This window comes from Rhagoletis pomonella, unplaced genomic scaffold (assembly GCF_013731165.1).
Source record: "Rhagoletis pomonella isolate Grant_MI unplaced genomic scaffold, Rhpom_1.0 Rhpom_scaffold_00006, whole genome shotgun sequence".
In the NCBI taxonomy this organism is placed as follows: Eukaryota; Metazoa; Arthropoda; class Insecta; order Diptera; family Tephritidae; genus Rhagoletis; species Rhagoletis pomonella.
In genome coordinates this window covers 64,858,301-64,872,276 of record NW_023458560.1, presented here as the reverse complement: position 1 = coordinate 64,872,276, position 13,976 = coordinate 64,858,301, and the positions used below count along the sequence as shown (strand labels likewise).

The 13,976-nt window shown below is 31.7% G+C and overlaps 1 protein-coding gene across 1 annotated transcript in view; it reads left to right on the top strand.

Annotated features, from left to right (window-relative positions):
- LOC118742039 overlaps positions 1-9,299 on the top strand; it is a 42,561-nt gene extending 33,262 nt beyond the window's left edge. The window contains exons 3-4 of the mRNA XM_036474007.1: positions 5,764-5,894; positions 9,154-9,299. Coding sequence (XP_036329900.1) covers positions 5,764-5,894; positions 9,154-9,299 — 277 coding nt within the window. The remainder of the gene's footprint in view (positions 1-5,763; positions 5,895-9,153) is intronic.
- Positions 9,300-13,976: the final 4,677 nt, after the last annotated feature.

The window sequence follows — 13,976 nt, the reverse complement described above, 5'->3', positions numbered from 1 at the left end:
GCAGCAATCAGCAGACGGATTATAATAAATGGAATATGACTTTTAAAGCCGATTTATAGAATGTCGCAGTGGATATGTAGCACTTTTCATATTACCTCAAGTGTATTTTTTACACCAACTTTTCAAATATAAATATCTTAAATTGTGTAATAAGAGCGGCGGATTAAATGTTAAAATCAAAACATTCACAACTAATTCTAGTCTCGAAAAAATTATTTTGTGAGGTTTCTGGTACTTTTCATTGGCATGCTCGACGCAGCGAAAAAATTTATGAATTTGAACGTATAAATGATTTGTTACGTGAATTTCTAATGAATATTTTAACAGAATTAATTCGGCCAGTCCAAATGGCGTCGCCAGCTGTACATCTGAAGTATTGCAGAGCAGAATTTCAATCAAAACCCTACAATCAATTTTTATTTACCATAACCATAGTTCAGAAAATTAAAATTCAATTAAATCCGAGAGAAGCCTTTTCTTGGAAGAAATACGTTCTGAGGTTCGTCATTGCCTACCCAGGGGCGACCGCTGTTAGAAAATAAACTTTCTAATTTAGAAAATTATGAAAGTTCTTGAAGGTTTCATCTAAACTGCAAATATTTTACTAAGAATTTCTCGAAAAGTTTTGGTTGATTTTTGGAAATTTTTTCATGTAACTTCGCCTAATTTTTTGTATGAAAAAATGCATAATACCCTCAACAAAAAAAATATTTAAAATCAACGCGATCAAGGCGAAATTGGAAAAATTTTAATAAACTTATTTAAGGTTAGGACAAGTCGTGAGTCTAGTCGAGTAGACAAAAACAACACACCCAAAATTTTTGAACTGAGTGGTTTTCTGTTCGATTTTGGCATTTCAAAATAAAAATGGTTCGGTTCGTGGTTCGGTTCGAAGTGCGAAAAAAAGCGATGGTTCGGCTCAAAAACCCGTTCGGTTCAAAACCGGTTTGCAGCCCCGAAAAAAAAATTAAAGTGAAACTACCTGTAAAATAATTGTATGATGGTATATCTATAGATATTGTATATGTTTGTATCTGCCAAACTAATTTTTTACGCGTATGCCTTTTAAACTAAACAAAATACTTTATTAATACAGGTATATAATTGTATTTGAAGAAATAATTTAAGTGAGGTAACTCCTCTGCACAATAATTTACTCAAAGCATTTGATTCAGTGTGTAAGACCATAATTTTCGGCAAGCTACATTTTGACACACGCCTGGAAAGTTAGGTTTTGAGGCAGTTGCGTCAAAACAAGGACATCTTTACACAGCCTGACATATTCGCCTATATAAGGATGTAGACAAAACTGAAAACGATATGAAACTTAAAGGGGGAGAGAAGAAGGCAAAGCATGTCCAGTTCAATTTGATACAGCAACGAATAAGCAATCAAGCAACAAATATATTTATGTATATGTACACACCCTTACACACACATATATTCATAAGTATTGTTCTCGTAAATTTATACACCTGCTTCCTGTTGTTGTTCTACATGTAGAAAAGTCACGTTTGCGGTGAGAAAACTTTGTTATTTTATTTCGGCAATTTGCATATCATTTTAGAAGTCGGAAATTCAATTGGTAAAATTCCATGAAGTAAGTACATATAAGGAAATTATAAAGCAAAAACAACAAATAAAGTTAAAGCCATAACAACATATACGCATGCCGTGGCGACAGTTTTAGAATTATAAATGACATGAGTTTATTTTTGAGCCAAAATTGTCAGCATAAGTGGTTCGTTAACTAACCATATCATTTTCGGCATTACTACTACTGCGGTCTACATGGCGTATGAGTAGCGTGTCGTACACAAATTGCATGTGATTAATATAAATAATGACATGTTAATGTACGCAAAATATACACACTGCCTTTGAAAACATTATTGAAGGGGAAAAGACAGACAAAAACAACAACAACAATTTTTGTTGAAAGCATTCGCCATTGCTGATTGCTTTTCGTTTCTGCTGCAGGCTTTTCGCTTTGCCTATAAATTTACGGTGCCTATAAATCTAAACAAATGACTTTATTGTTTCAATATTTTTAAATTCAAGCATTTTCGATCTTTACTTATTTGCAATAATAGTGGTCTTTGCCTAGAACTTTTTGTGACTTTTTGATCTTTAACTTTAAGTTTATCATTCGCTTTGCCTTTTTGGTCTTCTTTTTTGCCTTCAGTACTGGTCTTCATTGAAAATGTCAATGCCAATGTCAGCACCAAAAAAAAAAAAAAAAAAACACCCAAAGCAAACTCATTGTCGACATGTCTTGTGCGTGGTCTCATTGCTGGTGCCCTTTTAATATTCTGGCGAATAACTTATTGCACATCTTTTGCCAAAAAAAAAGTTGGACAAAAAAAAAATGTTTACAAAGTGCTGCAGAGTTTTTTGTCAAATGTGCTGCTGCAGCACTCGCAAGGGCATTATAGCCATTGACAACAGCTGCTAAAATCTTTTTGCCCGCGAGTATTTTTTTTTTTTTTTGGATTGCCTTTTAAGTTGGCATGTATTTTCTTGTACTGGTACATTTTTCCTTCTTTGATATGTATATATGAAAGAACTTCTTTGGCCACAATGCAGTATTTCTTATAAGCCAATTATACATGCGGTCGCACTTAAAATTGACGTCTAGGTGTCTAGATGACCGGCGGAAAGAAAGACAAGAAATGATTTGTGAAGGTCAATGGGAAATTTTGTGTGTTCTTTTTATTGAAACCCTAAATTTATTAGAGAATAAACATTGCATGATAGTTCGAATACTCTACATTTTGCCATTTAAAATTTTACAATTAGATTTTTTTTGTGGTTTAAATTAAAATTGTTTTGCCCGCAAAATTTGGCAAAATTTTGCCCATTTAATGAAGTCCAATAATGTTTGTATTTGTAACTAAAAACTAAATTTTTCCGTCAAAGAAAAGACTGTGGCCTTAATATTTCAATTCTTTCATTTCCTCTCAGAAACTGTATTCAAAAAAAGGCCTATATTCTCCAAGATTACTGCTGCACATTAAAGGCTGAGATATACATATGCAATTGATATGGCAAAAAATAACAATAATTTTTCTAAAGTGAATAAATTAGGTAAGTACAGATTCATAAATTTAATCTTTACTAAAGCAAAATGTTAGAGCCTTACTAAACAACAGGGAACAAACATAACAGTTATTCATGAAAACTGTCATGGAAAAATTCACTATGAAGGAAATGTTCTATAACTAAGTGATATATACCAATCGCTTTTTTTTTCACCGAGGCTCAAATTTGAAAATAAATTTTTATGTAAATTAAGAAAATAACAATTATTTTTGATTTATAACAAATCCAAAATAACAATTATTTTTGATTTTTATATTATATGTCTTAGATAACAGTTATTGAAGACTTTTATTTATTTAAATCATCGATAAAACTCAGTCAGTGAATTTTACTTTTAAAAGTCATCAATATTTTATTTTTTAAATCACTCCTATAAAAGACATTAATATTTTTCGCAGTTAAGAAGGTGTTGGGAAACAAAAGTTTACTGCGACTTATAGGTATGATTTAAAAAATAAAGGTCAGTTACTGATTTTTATCTATGACTTTTATAAATAAAAAAAATAAATAAAAAATAACTGTTATTACAGATTATTTAGATAAAACTTCAAAACTTTCAACTACAAAATCCATAAATAAAATCCCTGACCTTTAGAAATGTTTCCAATTTCAGCTGATGTAAAGGAACTTCGCCAACAATTCCCCGAACAGCTTGGCCAAGGCAAGCAACGCAGCCGTAAAAAGTGGAAATGGAAAAGCAAAACAAACTTAAAAAAAAAATGTCATAGCAAAGAGTGTTAAAAATTGTGTGTGAGACTTTTTGCTTGCGCGAACGGCAGGATCTGTGTTGATAATACTGGGAATAGTAGGCACAAGGAAGTTTGCACTGCGCCGTTGAGTAGAGATTAATTTTCAATTTGTATGCCACTGTGGTGCTGTGGAGGTCGATGGTGCAATCAGTAGCTACAACAGCAGCGATAAGAATGAGTTGAAGAAGAAAGTGCAGAAGTATTTTGTTAGCCTGAGCATTGCAAACGCTAACTGAGTAGGAAATTCAGCGGCTGCAAATAAAAAATTAATGCACTATTTACGTGTGTAATAAGCTACTCCTTACATACACATTGTATATAAAATTATGCTGCATGAGCTGAGTTTTGTTTACGTGCTGCTGCAAATTCTTTGCGAATTCAATACCTCGTAAATCCGCAGTTGAGATTATGAATATTTTATTGGAAAGTAAATTAACTTTTTTGGGTTTTCCTCAGACAGCTTGCGGAAGCAAATCGGGTTTTTGTAGTTGAGTGACGAAATGCCACTTTGTTCAATGCCTTTCGAAGTTTATTTCTTTACTTTCATTTCTTTAACTTTTAATTTAAGTACTTGAGCAAAAAAGGCCACAAATTTTTCACTTCTTTTTATTGTCTTTCAGTTGCTTTACTCTTAGCATCGGAAGGTAGTCAAGCTGCATAAAATATGTTTACAGTATGTGTTTATTTCTCTTCTGTCATTCGTTTTAATTGGGTTTACTGTCTGTTTTATTTTCTTTATGATTTTCATTTGTTTTTACAGCTTTCTTATTGTTTTCCTTGCTGAGGCTTATCAAGAGACCAATTATGCTACTCCGTTTCTGCTCGATACATGCTTGCATCTCTAGTTTGTCTCATAACCAATATACATACATACATATGTATAGTTGGCTTGTTAATATGTTATATTTATTTTATCATTTTTCTATCTTTATCTCTACCCCATCCTATCCCCTTTTTTTCTAATACCCATAAAAATATCGATAACAAAATCGATACAAATATCGATAAAAATACCGATAGCAAAATCGATAAAAATATCGATAACAAAATTGATTAAAATATCAATACCAGCTAGTTAATATAATCTCATATTTTCTATTTTATTTTTTTTATCTTTGTCCCTACCTCTAACGTTTTCGTTCTAACACCGTTAAAAATTTCGATAACAAAATCGATAAAAATATAGATATTAAAATCGATACAAAACTGAAAAAACTTCGATAACAAAATTGAAAAGTTTCGATAACAAAATCGATGAAAATATCGAAAATAAAATCGATAAAAATATCGATAACAAAATCGCTTTAAATTTTGATAGCAGAATCGATTAAACAAATTTCGATAGCAAAATCGATTATTATATCTGTAGTAGTATTGATAAATATGTTCATAAATATATCAAAAAAAAATATCGTTTTTTTATATCGATCAAAATATCAATAAGAATATCAATTAGTACAAAATATATATATAAATACATCGATAACAAAAAGAAAGCATTTGTACGCTTAATATCCAAAACTGTTTAGAATTGGTTTTCATGAAGCTACTGAAAACCTCGGACACGGTTGTAGTAAATAGAACTATTTTATTTATTACAAATTTTAAGCGAAAATACTACAAATGCAGACTACCGTGCAGATGAAGGTTCAAGCCATTAACCATACGTTAACTATGCTAATTTTAGCTAACTCAAGCTTACCTTAACTCACCCAAATCAACCTGTCCTAGATTTTTATACCTAATCTAACTTAATCGTAACTAACTACTTAACATGAAAAATCCTTTACCACTGCGACGCATATTATTCAAAATATTTATTAGTATTATACTTTGTTCTCTACATATCTTTTGGCCCATAATTTTTTATTCTACATTTTCTCCTTTCATATTTGCTCTTCTTTTTTCACAGTTCTGCCAGCGAAGACGTACTCACCGATAATCCACACCAGGTGTTGCTCTTCTATTTGGCGCAATGTTTCCTACACGAACTAATAAAAAATTACATACAGGTGGTTCTGATGGACATGTCCGGTTTTAACGGTAAGTGGTTACGTGTTCACTCACGCTGACACATTCGTTTGTCCATTTCAACTTATTTCCTGTTCGCACATTATATATCTCTTGATGTACAATTTTGCTCTCAAACGGCATTCAAACTTTGATCCATACTCACTTTTCACCTTATTTTGTTGTTTTTACGATTGTCAACGAAAATATCGAAAGGTTTATGGCGGTTACTTTTATTATACCTGGCAGCAATTGTAGTAAACCGCTTGAGCAAGTAAACACACTTTATTATATGCAAGCTTATATGATTGAAACGTTTTTATAAAGTTGTGTAGTATAAATAAGGGGAAGCAAAAAAAAATTAAATAAACAAAAAATGATTAGGTACTTTAAGTGCACACGAATAGGGCTCTGAGTTGTTGCTAGTCTCATTTCAAAGTCTGATTTAAAGTGATGTTGCATGGCAAGCACTGCGCATTTGAAAAAAAAAACAAGTAATTAAGTTTCATTTGGCGTTTTGTTTTAATCCTGGAAAAACTTTTTACTTATTGCCGAATGGTCTAAAGTCCCTGGGAGAGATGTAGGGTCTCTTAACCTGGCTACCTTTCAAGCAACTTGCGGAGCTTAGAATCAGAAGGCCGTGCAACACATCTAGAGTATCTTTCGTATTTTTCGGGTGCGCAGGTAAAGTGCGCTCTGTCTCCGCCGCTGACTTAAAGATATTCAACACTATTCAAAGTTATGTACTTATGCACCTTAATTTGCCTGCGAGTACGCCAACTTACCATTTAGTTCAATTACTTGTCTCGTTTTAAGTATTATAGCAAACTTCTTCAAGTTCGTTGCGCATTGCATTCACTTTCACAAATAGTTTTGCTACCAAAATACACTCAGAAACTCTGAGCAATGCACCAACAACAATACATGTTTGCATAAGTATGTATTTTGACTCAGTCGCATTGCACAAGTTTGCTTTTCATGCAATTTAAATGCCTTGCACGCGCTCTGATTGCATTGGGGTTAAACTTTCTCTGCTATTTAGATGCACAAAATGCGTTGGCACATAAAATTTCAATTACGGTAAGATTTCCGTGAATATCGTTTACTACCAACTATTTACAAAATTAAACTATAGGAAATACAGTTTAAAGTTGTAAGGACAAGATGCACACCATAATTAGCAGGCGAAGCTCGGCCATACACTTAGAAAAAATGTGAGTTCAAATTTTTTTTTATTGTTGAGACTTTTGAAATATTTTGACACTTTTCTAAAATTTTAGGTACTTTTTGAAAATTGAAATCTCGGGACCTCCTGGTACTTTTTTAATTGAATAGAAAATTTTCAGAATTTTCAGATTTGCGGTGATTTTTGAGGTTTTTTGTGGATTTTTCAAATTTCAATCTTATTTTTTGGATCTTCCGAGATTTCTTAAACTCATTCATTTAATTTATTTAAAATTCTTATACAAGTGACAGCTCTACTAAAGCAGGCGCTTTTGCTCAAATTTGTTTATTTCAGGTTAGTAATAAAATAAAATGTATTATAAAGCTTTTTAAGACCTGGGTTATTTTACAACCATATCACTTTTAAGCGTAAAGTGTTGCTATATTAAGTTTACACTTTTTTACTTTGGGTCGTGCGTGTCTTGTTACTAACAGTGTATATCTTGCCATGTTGGTTGCCTCTAATATATGGCCGCCCTAGGGCCGAGCTTATTGGGCTTTTGGGAAAATCCGCCACTGACTTGCTATTCTAATGAAAAAATATTTGATTCTATCATTTGCGGTATTCTTTTCATGTATGCTACTTGCACTATTTTGGACCTGTGAGTAAGTGAAAGGAAGTTTACTAACTTGAGAAACACATTTTAAATGTATTTATGCAGCGCTTTAATTAAAAGCCAATATAAATTTCAGTCTAAACCGTCTACAGTTCTTTGTGGTAACTTTAATAAATTCATGGGGTTTATAGAAGTCATTCCATATTCTGTGTAACTCAACGGTACTACATAGAAAATTTTGTACTCCTAGTTTGCCAGACTTTAAATTAATTTGTATGTTGTTCAATCGGATTTTGTGGTAAGTATGTGGAAATATGTTTCAATAGTGAGAATATCTTCAATGCTTTTAACGACCACCCTAACTTATACCCACACATGTTTTAAATATGCTTGCAAATCTGTTGCATTATTATTTTCAATTAAATTTCATTACACAAATAATGTGTTCGGTATTTAAATTGCGATAAATCTTGTTAAATGGTCATTAACGCAATTTAAACTCATTTTTTTCACATTTTTCAAACAAGCAAGTAACGTACGTGTCTGCTTCCATATACTTACATATTTATATAACGTCGTTTAAAGTACAAAACCTCGTAACTGATATTTGTGCCAAACAAGATGCTTGCTCTCCGGAAGCTGCTGGCATCAAGCCCTCATCAATTCATAATAAAACACCGATACTTAGACATAAGAAGAAGCGATAATTGGGGTTAAGCGAGGGAAAAGTTTCGAAATAAGAAACATTTTTCTCTCTCCTACAAAGATTTGGCAACCTCACATACGAGGTTTTGCATTTTCTTCATACGCGGTTTTTTACTTCAAACGACGATATGTATGTATATATGTAGCTACGTACATTTACGCTCAACATAATTGATTGCTTTAGTAGCTGGCCACAAGGTGATACTATTTACAAATGAGATAAAATTGCAATTATGTTTAATATTCATATTCTGCGATTGGTAAACCAGGAGACATTCATATACATATGTATGTATGTATGTATGTATGTGTATAAATAATGCTTGCAGAGTAAAATAATCATGTTGTTCTCCTTGCCGTTGGAATTAGGTTTAAGAACTGATCTTAGGTTTAAGGGCTGCAAAAGGTGATGCCTTTTTCCCACAAACCTAATTTATCATAATCCTTTTCCCTCTAGGGTGTTACGTGCAACCGTGTCCATTGAATGGCCTGGGATATACGGCTATATTCGAACGGCCATCTTAGCCCTTGTGTGCCCAACCGGGTATCCGGGTACCCATCGACATATATTTACTGTATCAAATAATTTTTTTCTTCGATATTTTTTTTTTAATCTTTCGGGATCCCCGATTTTACATGGAGAAATGCATTTAAAATATTTTGTACTTCTTTTTGGCCCAGAAAATGTTGAATTCGAAAAAAATGGAGAAGAAAAGTACAACACGGGCACACCCGGGTAATATTTAATTGCTTTCACTCAAAGCATCTTTAGTTTCTTAACTACATGTGCACCCACTTCTTTGCAGAAAATTGTGCTGGTCCCTCAAATCTCGGCAATGTCATCAGTCAAATATTGCTATGCAAACAAATAAGGCCCGATTTCAGTCAAATTGAATTAAGCAGCATTACAAAGGATTCACAGGACATAGCGGTGCTATTGTCCGAGATATAAGAGTATATGCCACAACATGACCCATATGTAACTGGGTGAGTAATGAAAAAGATCAATAGGCACATGGAGAATACGAAGAATGGGGAAGAATAACAAGCTGACACAAAAGAGCAATTAGAATTGTTGGTATAACAAGCGATTTGGGAATTTTGCAAAGTGCAGCTATGATTGTACGTCTGTTAATAAGTGCGCATGCATGTGTGTGAGTAAAGTGTTATGCGTTATAGTACGATTGGTCATTGTGCAGGAATCCCACACTTTAGTGGAATCGCTCACACTTGATGGAACAGCAATAATGGCAACGGTTGTGGTGATGTACGTCCGCGTGTGAGATGTTGTTAGAGTATATTCATACATAACATACATATATTTCTACGAATTTAGGTGAATGCAACTGAGCGTTAATGCAATGATATCTGCTAAAGCGCACCTGAGCTATTACCACTTTAGCTATCTACTCAGCATTGAAGACATGGTATATTTATGCACATACATACATACATACATATGAGTTTAAAAAGTATTCGTCTGCATTTTGTATTCATGCACATGTGCCTGTAAACATGACCACGTCTCATACCAACTGCTGGCATTGATGGATGCGGTTAATTGGATAAATTATTTTAACAAGTTGGGTACCATAGCATTCATCAAAGTAATCAGCAACAGTTCAGTTAAGGTCGAAAGTGGCTTTAGTTTAGGTATTTGTGTAGATATATTTATCTATGTATACATATGTTTTTACATGAAAGGAATTTATTCTGCAAAAGCTACAAATTATAATTGCATTTTATTTAAGTAATTAAATCGTCAAACTGCTTAGACTGTGTGTAACAGAAAAAAAAAATCCGAAAACGGAAAGGAAAGTGGGTGAAATCCGGATTTATGTCCGTTTAAAGTTTCCTTTTTCGTATACTTGCGGATCCGTTTTCCCACTAAAGTATGTCGCAAAAATGTACAGAGCAATTCTGGCTAAGATAGTAAAAAGTCTTTCGCAGGACAAATGAGAGACAGATGGCAAGATAGTTTGAAAGACTTTTGTAATTCTAGCACAAAAGTCTTAGAAAAATACTCTCACAATCACCACTCGTGGTGAAAATTTATTTTGTGAGAAAGCACTTGTATATCATTTAGCTCGCGTCGCGCCAACAGTCGCAATAGCCGAGAGCCCTGGCGTGCAATTCGAGGGATCCGAGTTCGAGTCCTGGAGCAGCGCATTTTTTTATTTTTTTGAATTAAACTTTTTTTAAGATTCGATTTTCTTTTCATTGTTAGATTGTATTGTTTTAAAAATAAATTTAATTTAATTTTTGACCGTTATTTTATGTGTTTTTTTTTCTTATTTGATAATATCTTTTTCTCTCTTAATTTAATTTTTTTGTAATTTTAAGATGTTATACTTTTAAAAAGAAAAATATATTTTTTTAATTTCATTTTATTTTTAGATACCTATATATATATATATATATATATATATATATATTCAAAAACGAGCCAAACAAAATAGGTATCTAAAAATAAAATGATATATAAATATATATATATTTCTTTTTTATTTAAATTTTTAGATTTTAGTGTTTATAAAGGAAAAATGTTTTTCAACTTCATATAATTTTTAGAAACTTATTTGTTAATTTCATTTGATTAGATTTGATTTTTAGATTTTGTTGTTTTACTGTTTTAAAAGGAAAAATATATTTTTTTTTATTTCATTTCATTTTTGAGATTTTATTTTATGATTTAATTAGGAACGAATTACCGCCATCTCTTGTCAAGTTTGTTTTGTTTTTTATTTTATTATTTTGGCTTGTTTTTTAATTTAGTTTTTTATCTAATTTAAGATTTTGTTTTAAAATTAAAAATATTAATTTTATTTTTAATTTTTCAAGTACTTTTTTCTTTTTCGATTTAATGTTTTTCTTTTTCTTATTAAATTTTTGGATGTTATGGTTATAAAAAGAAAAAAAAATTAGTTTCGTTCAATTTTTAAAAATATTTTGATTTATATGACATATTTTGATTTTCTCATTGAATTCCTCGTTGAATGCGCTTTTATTCTGCACTTCAAAGAAGCTTTTTCATTATTCGGAAAAAACAAGAATAACCAATCGTTTTTTGCGGCTGAGGGCTTACGGACTCGGGACCTGCGGAAGTTTCAATAAATATTTTAATACAGATACAAAAAATTAACGAAAATTTAAAATGTTTTCGGTACGTTTCCTGATACGAAAAATTTCCGAATACTGCACAATTGGCAAAATGTAGGTACGTTTTTCTGTTGGCTGGGATGTTATGTGCGTGCATATATATGTATATGTACGTACTTGCATATAAGCACATAGGAGTTGTTGTAAATTTGCGTTTGTATATGTTACGTTAAATTTCCGCATGGGTGAGCTTCGATTAACATTTCATTCATTGGTGATGTGTCCGAAAAAAATTGTGTTAAGAAAATAGTTTTAAAATTAATTTTTAAACTTTATGGTTGCGCGTTATATAATTATTGTTATTTTTGCAATATTTATATTTATTATGTATTCCTAATTTATGTTGTTATTCAGTAAGTCAAACTCATTTCAAGTCACTAAATTTTAGACCATCAATTAGTGACTCTCTTTGTGACTTGAGATGGTTCGGGTATTCAGATTTAATAGATTTAAATTGTTGAGCGCCGCTTAAAAATTGAAGTTAAAATGATCAAATTTAATATAAATAAAATAAAAGAATAAAAAAATTAAATTAAATGAAATCTGTAAAAGAACATAAAAAATTTAAAAAAAATATCAAAACATCGGATAGTCAAAATTTTTTCATAAAAAACTTATTGTCGCAGATCTGTCCAAAATGGAAACAGTTCAGAAAAGAAAAAGATATCCAGTAATCTAGTTTTAAAATTGTTTTTCATAAAAAACTTATTGTCCCAGAACTGTAAAAAATGGAACCAGTTCAGGACTAGTCCGAAAGTTCTGCAGAGGTGGCAATTTTCACTTCGTAGGACATCGCCATGTAAAAAGAGACTATTGAAAGCATTGCATTGGGATAGATCGAGAACCAGTACCGCCTCTTAAAGAGCTAGTTCTGCGCTAGTTCTGAACAAGCGCGATTTACTGCAGGATGCATGTGTATGTGTAAGCACGTAAGCTAAGCTAAGACACCAAATAAGTAGCAAGAAAGCAAATAAGAAAGTATGAGAACATTATTGACAAATACATAGTTATATGTAAACACACAAGTAATACAAATGTCAGTAAATCAAACGATAATGTCGGAAATACAATTTTATTGTTGTTTGAGCTCGTTTCATATGCATTAGCGTACCAGTGACCTTCCAAATTTGTTATTATATGTAGATTAGTGATGCCAGATCGAAAAAAAATCGATTTCTAAATCGATTCGAATCGAAATAGAAATAATCGATGCAGGAAGGAATCGTCAAAAAAAAATCGATCTCCCAAGCGCAATTTTGGCAGATAAGGAATTTTACTTAATTTGTATAAAGAAACAAAACACAGCGATCTGGTCAAACTTTTATTGTACATAAGTAATTTTCATAATGGTTTCGATATCTAGAGTTATTTGAGAAAAAGTTTGGAATAAGGTTTTTCTATACGAAGACAATGAACAATTTTACGACTACAATTATCAAAACCAATGTACTTTTATATATAAAATGCATTAGTTTGATATGAAATCTATGCATTTATCTATGAGTGTGCAATTGTTTTGCTTTCATCTATAATTAGCTCCATAATTCTGATTTTTTTTTTTTAAATTTATAGAAATTTGACGTGCTAAGTTAAATTTCATCCAATATTGAAAATCAAATGAAAGTGTTTACAGAAATTTTTCTAACGCTTAAGAAATTACAATGAAAATGTCACTAATAATCACATGCATATTTGTATGCACCCAATTTGCTTAAGTTCTTTCATTCATACCTACATACAAACGCAAACAAATCTAAACTCTAAAAGTGAAGTCCGCAATAATAGGTTTCTGTGGTTATTTAGACAAAAAATTATCCCGAGCTATCGCGGTAATTTACTTAAAAACTTAAGATCCGAACGATCGGAAAGTTGTCGCTAACTTGTTACAGAATAGCGCCACTTCTATTTTATAACTTGAGCGGTAAAGACCGGATACCTAGGAAAGATTGCCTGGTAGCCGAGAATCCGAATATTTTACCACCCAGAAAAACTGGTGATGACAGCGAATTTGGGCAAGACCAGGACATTAGCTGGCACTAGTTTTTTAAATAAATTATATACTGATTTATTTTTTATTGAAGCAATATTTTGTTTACCTCTTTGCAGTAGGGTTTTCATAGGGCCCCCGACAGTATTTGAAAACTCACAGCGAGGTTCAGTATAGCGAAATTAACCAAATGTTTTGAACACCCTTTCAAAACCTGCATAATCTAATATGTACAGTTATGTAGACACTTGGTATTTCTTGTGGTTTTTGTACACTGAAAAAAATACAAATAATAATTGGTTATTCCCTTTATTCTGCGATAAAAATCAAAAGATTACAAAATCGTACATATAAGTATACATGCGTAGATCCCGTTTTAAACCTATGCATTTAATATATACATATATATAAAAGATCATTAGTTTTGTTTTTCAGATTGCCAAGTTTTTCTCTTTGTTAGAAAGTACATTTTTTCGGCATGCG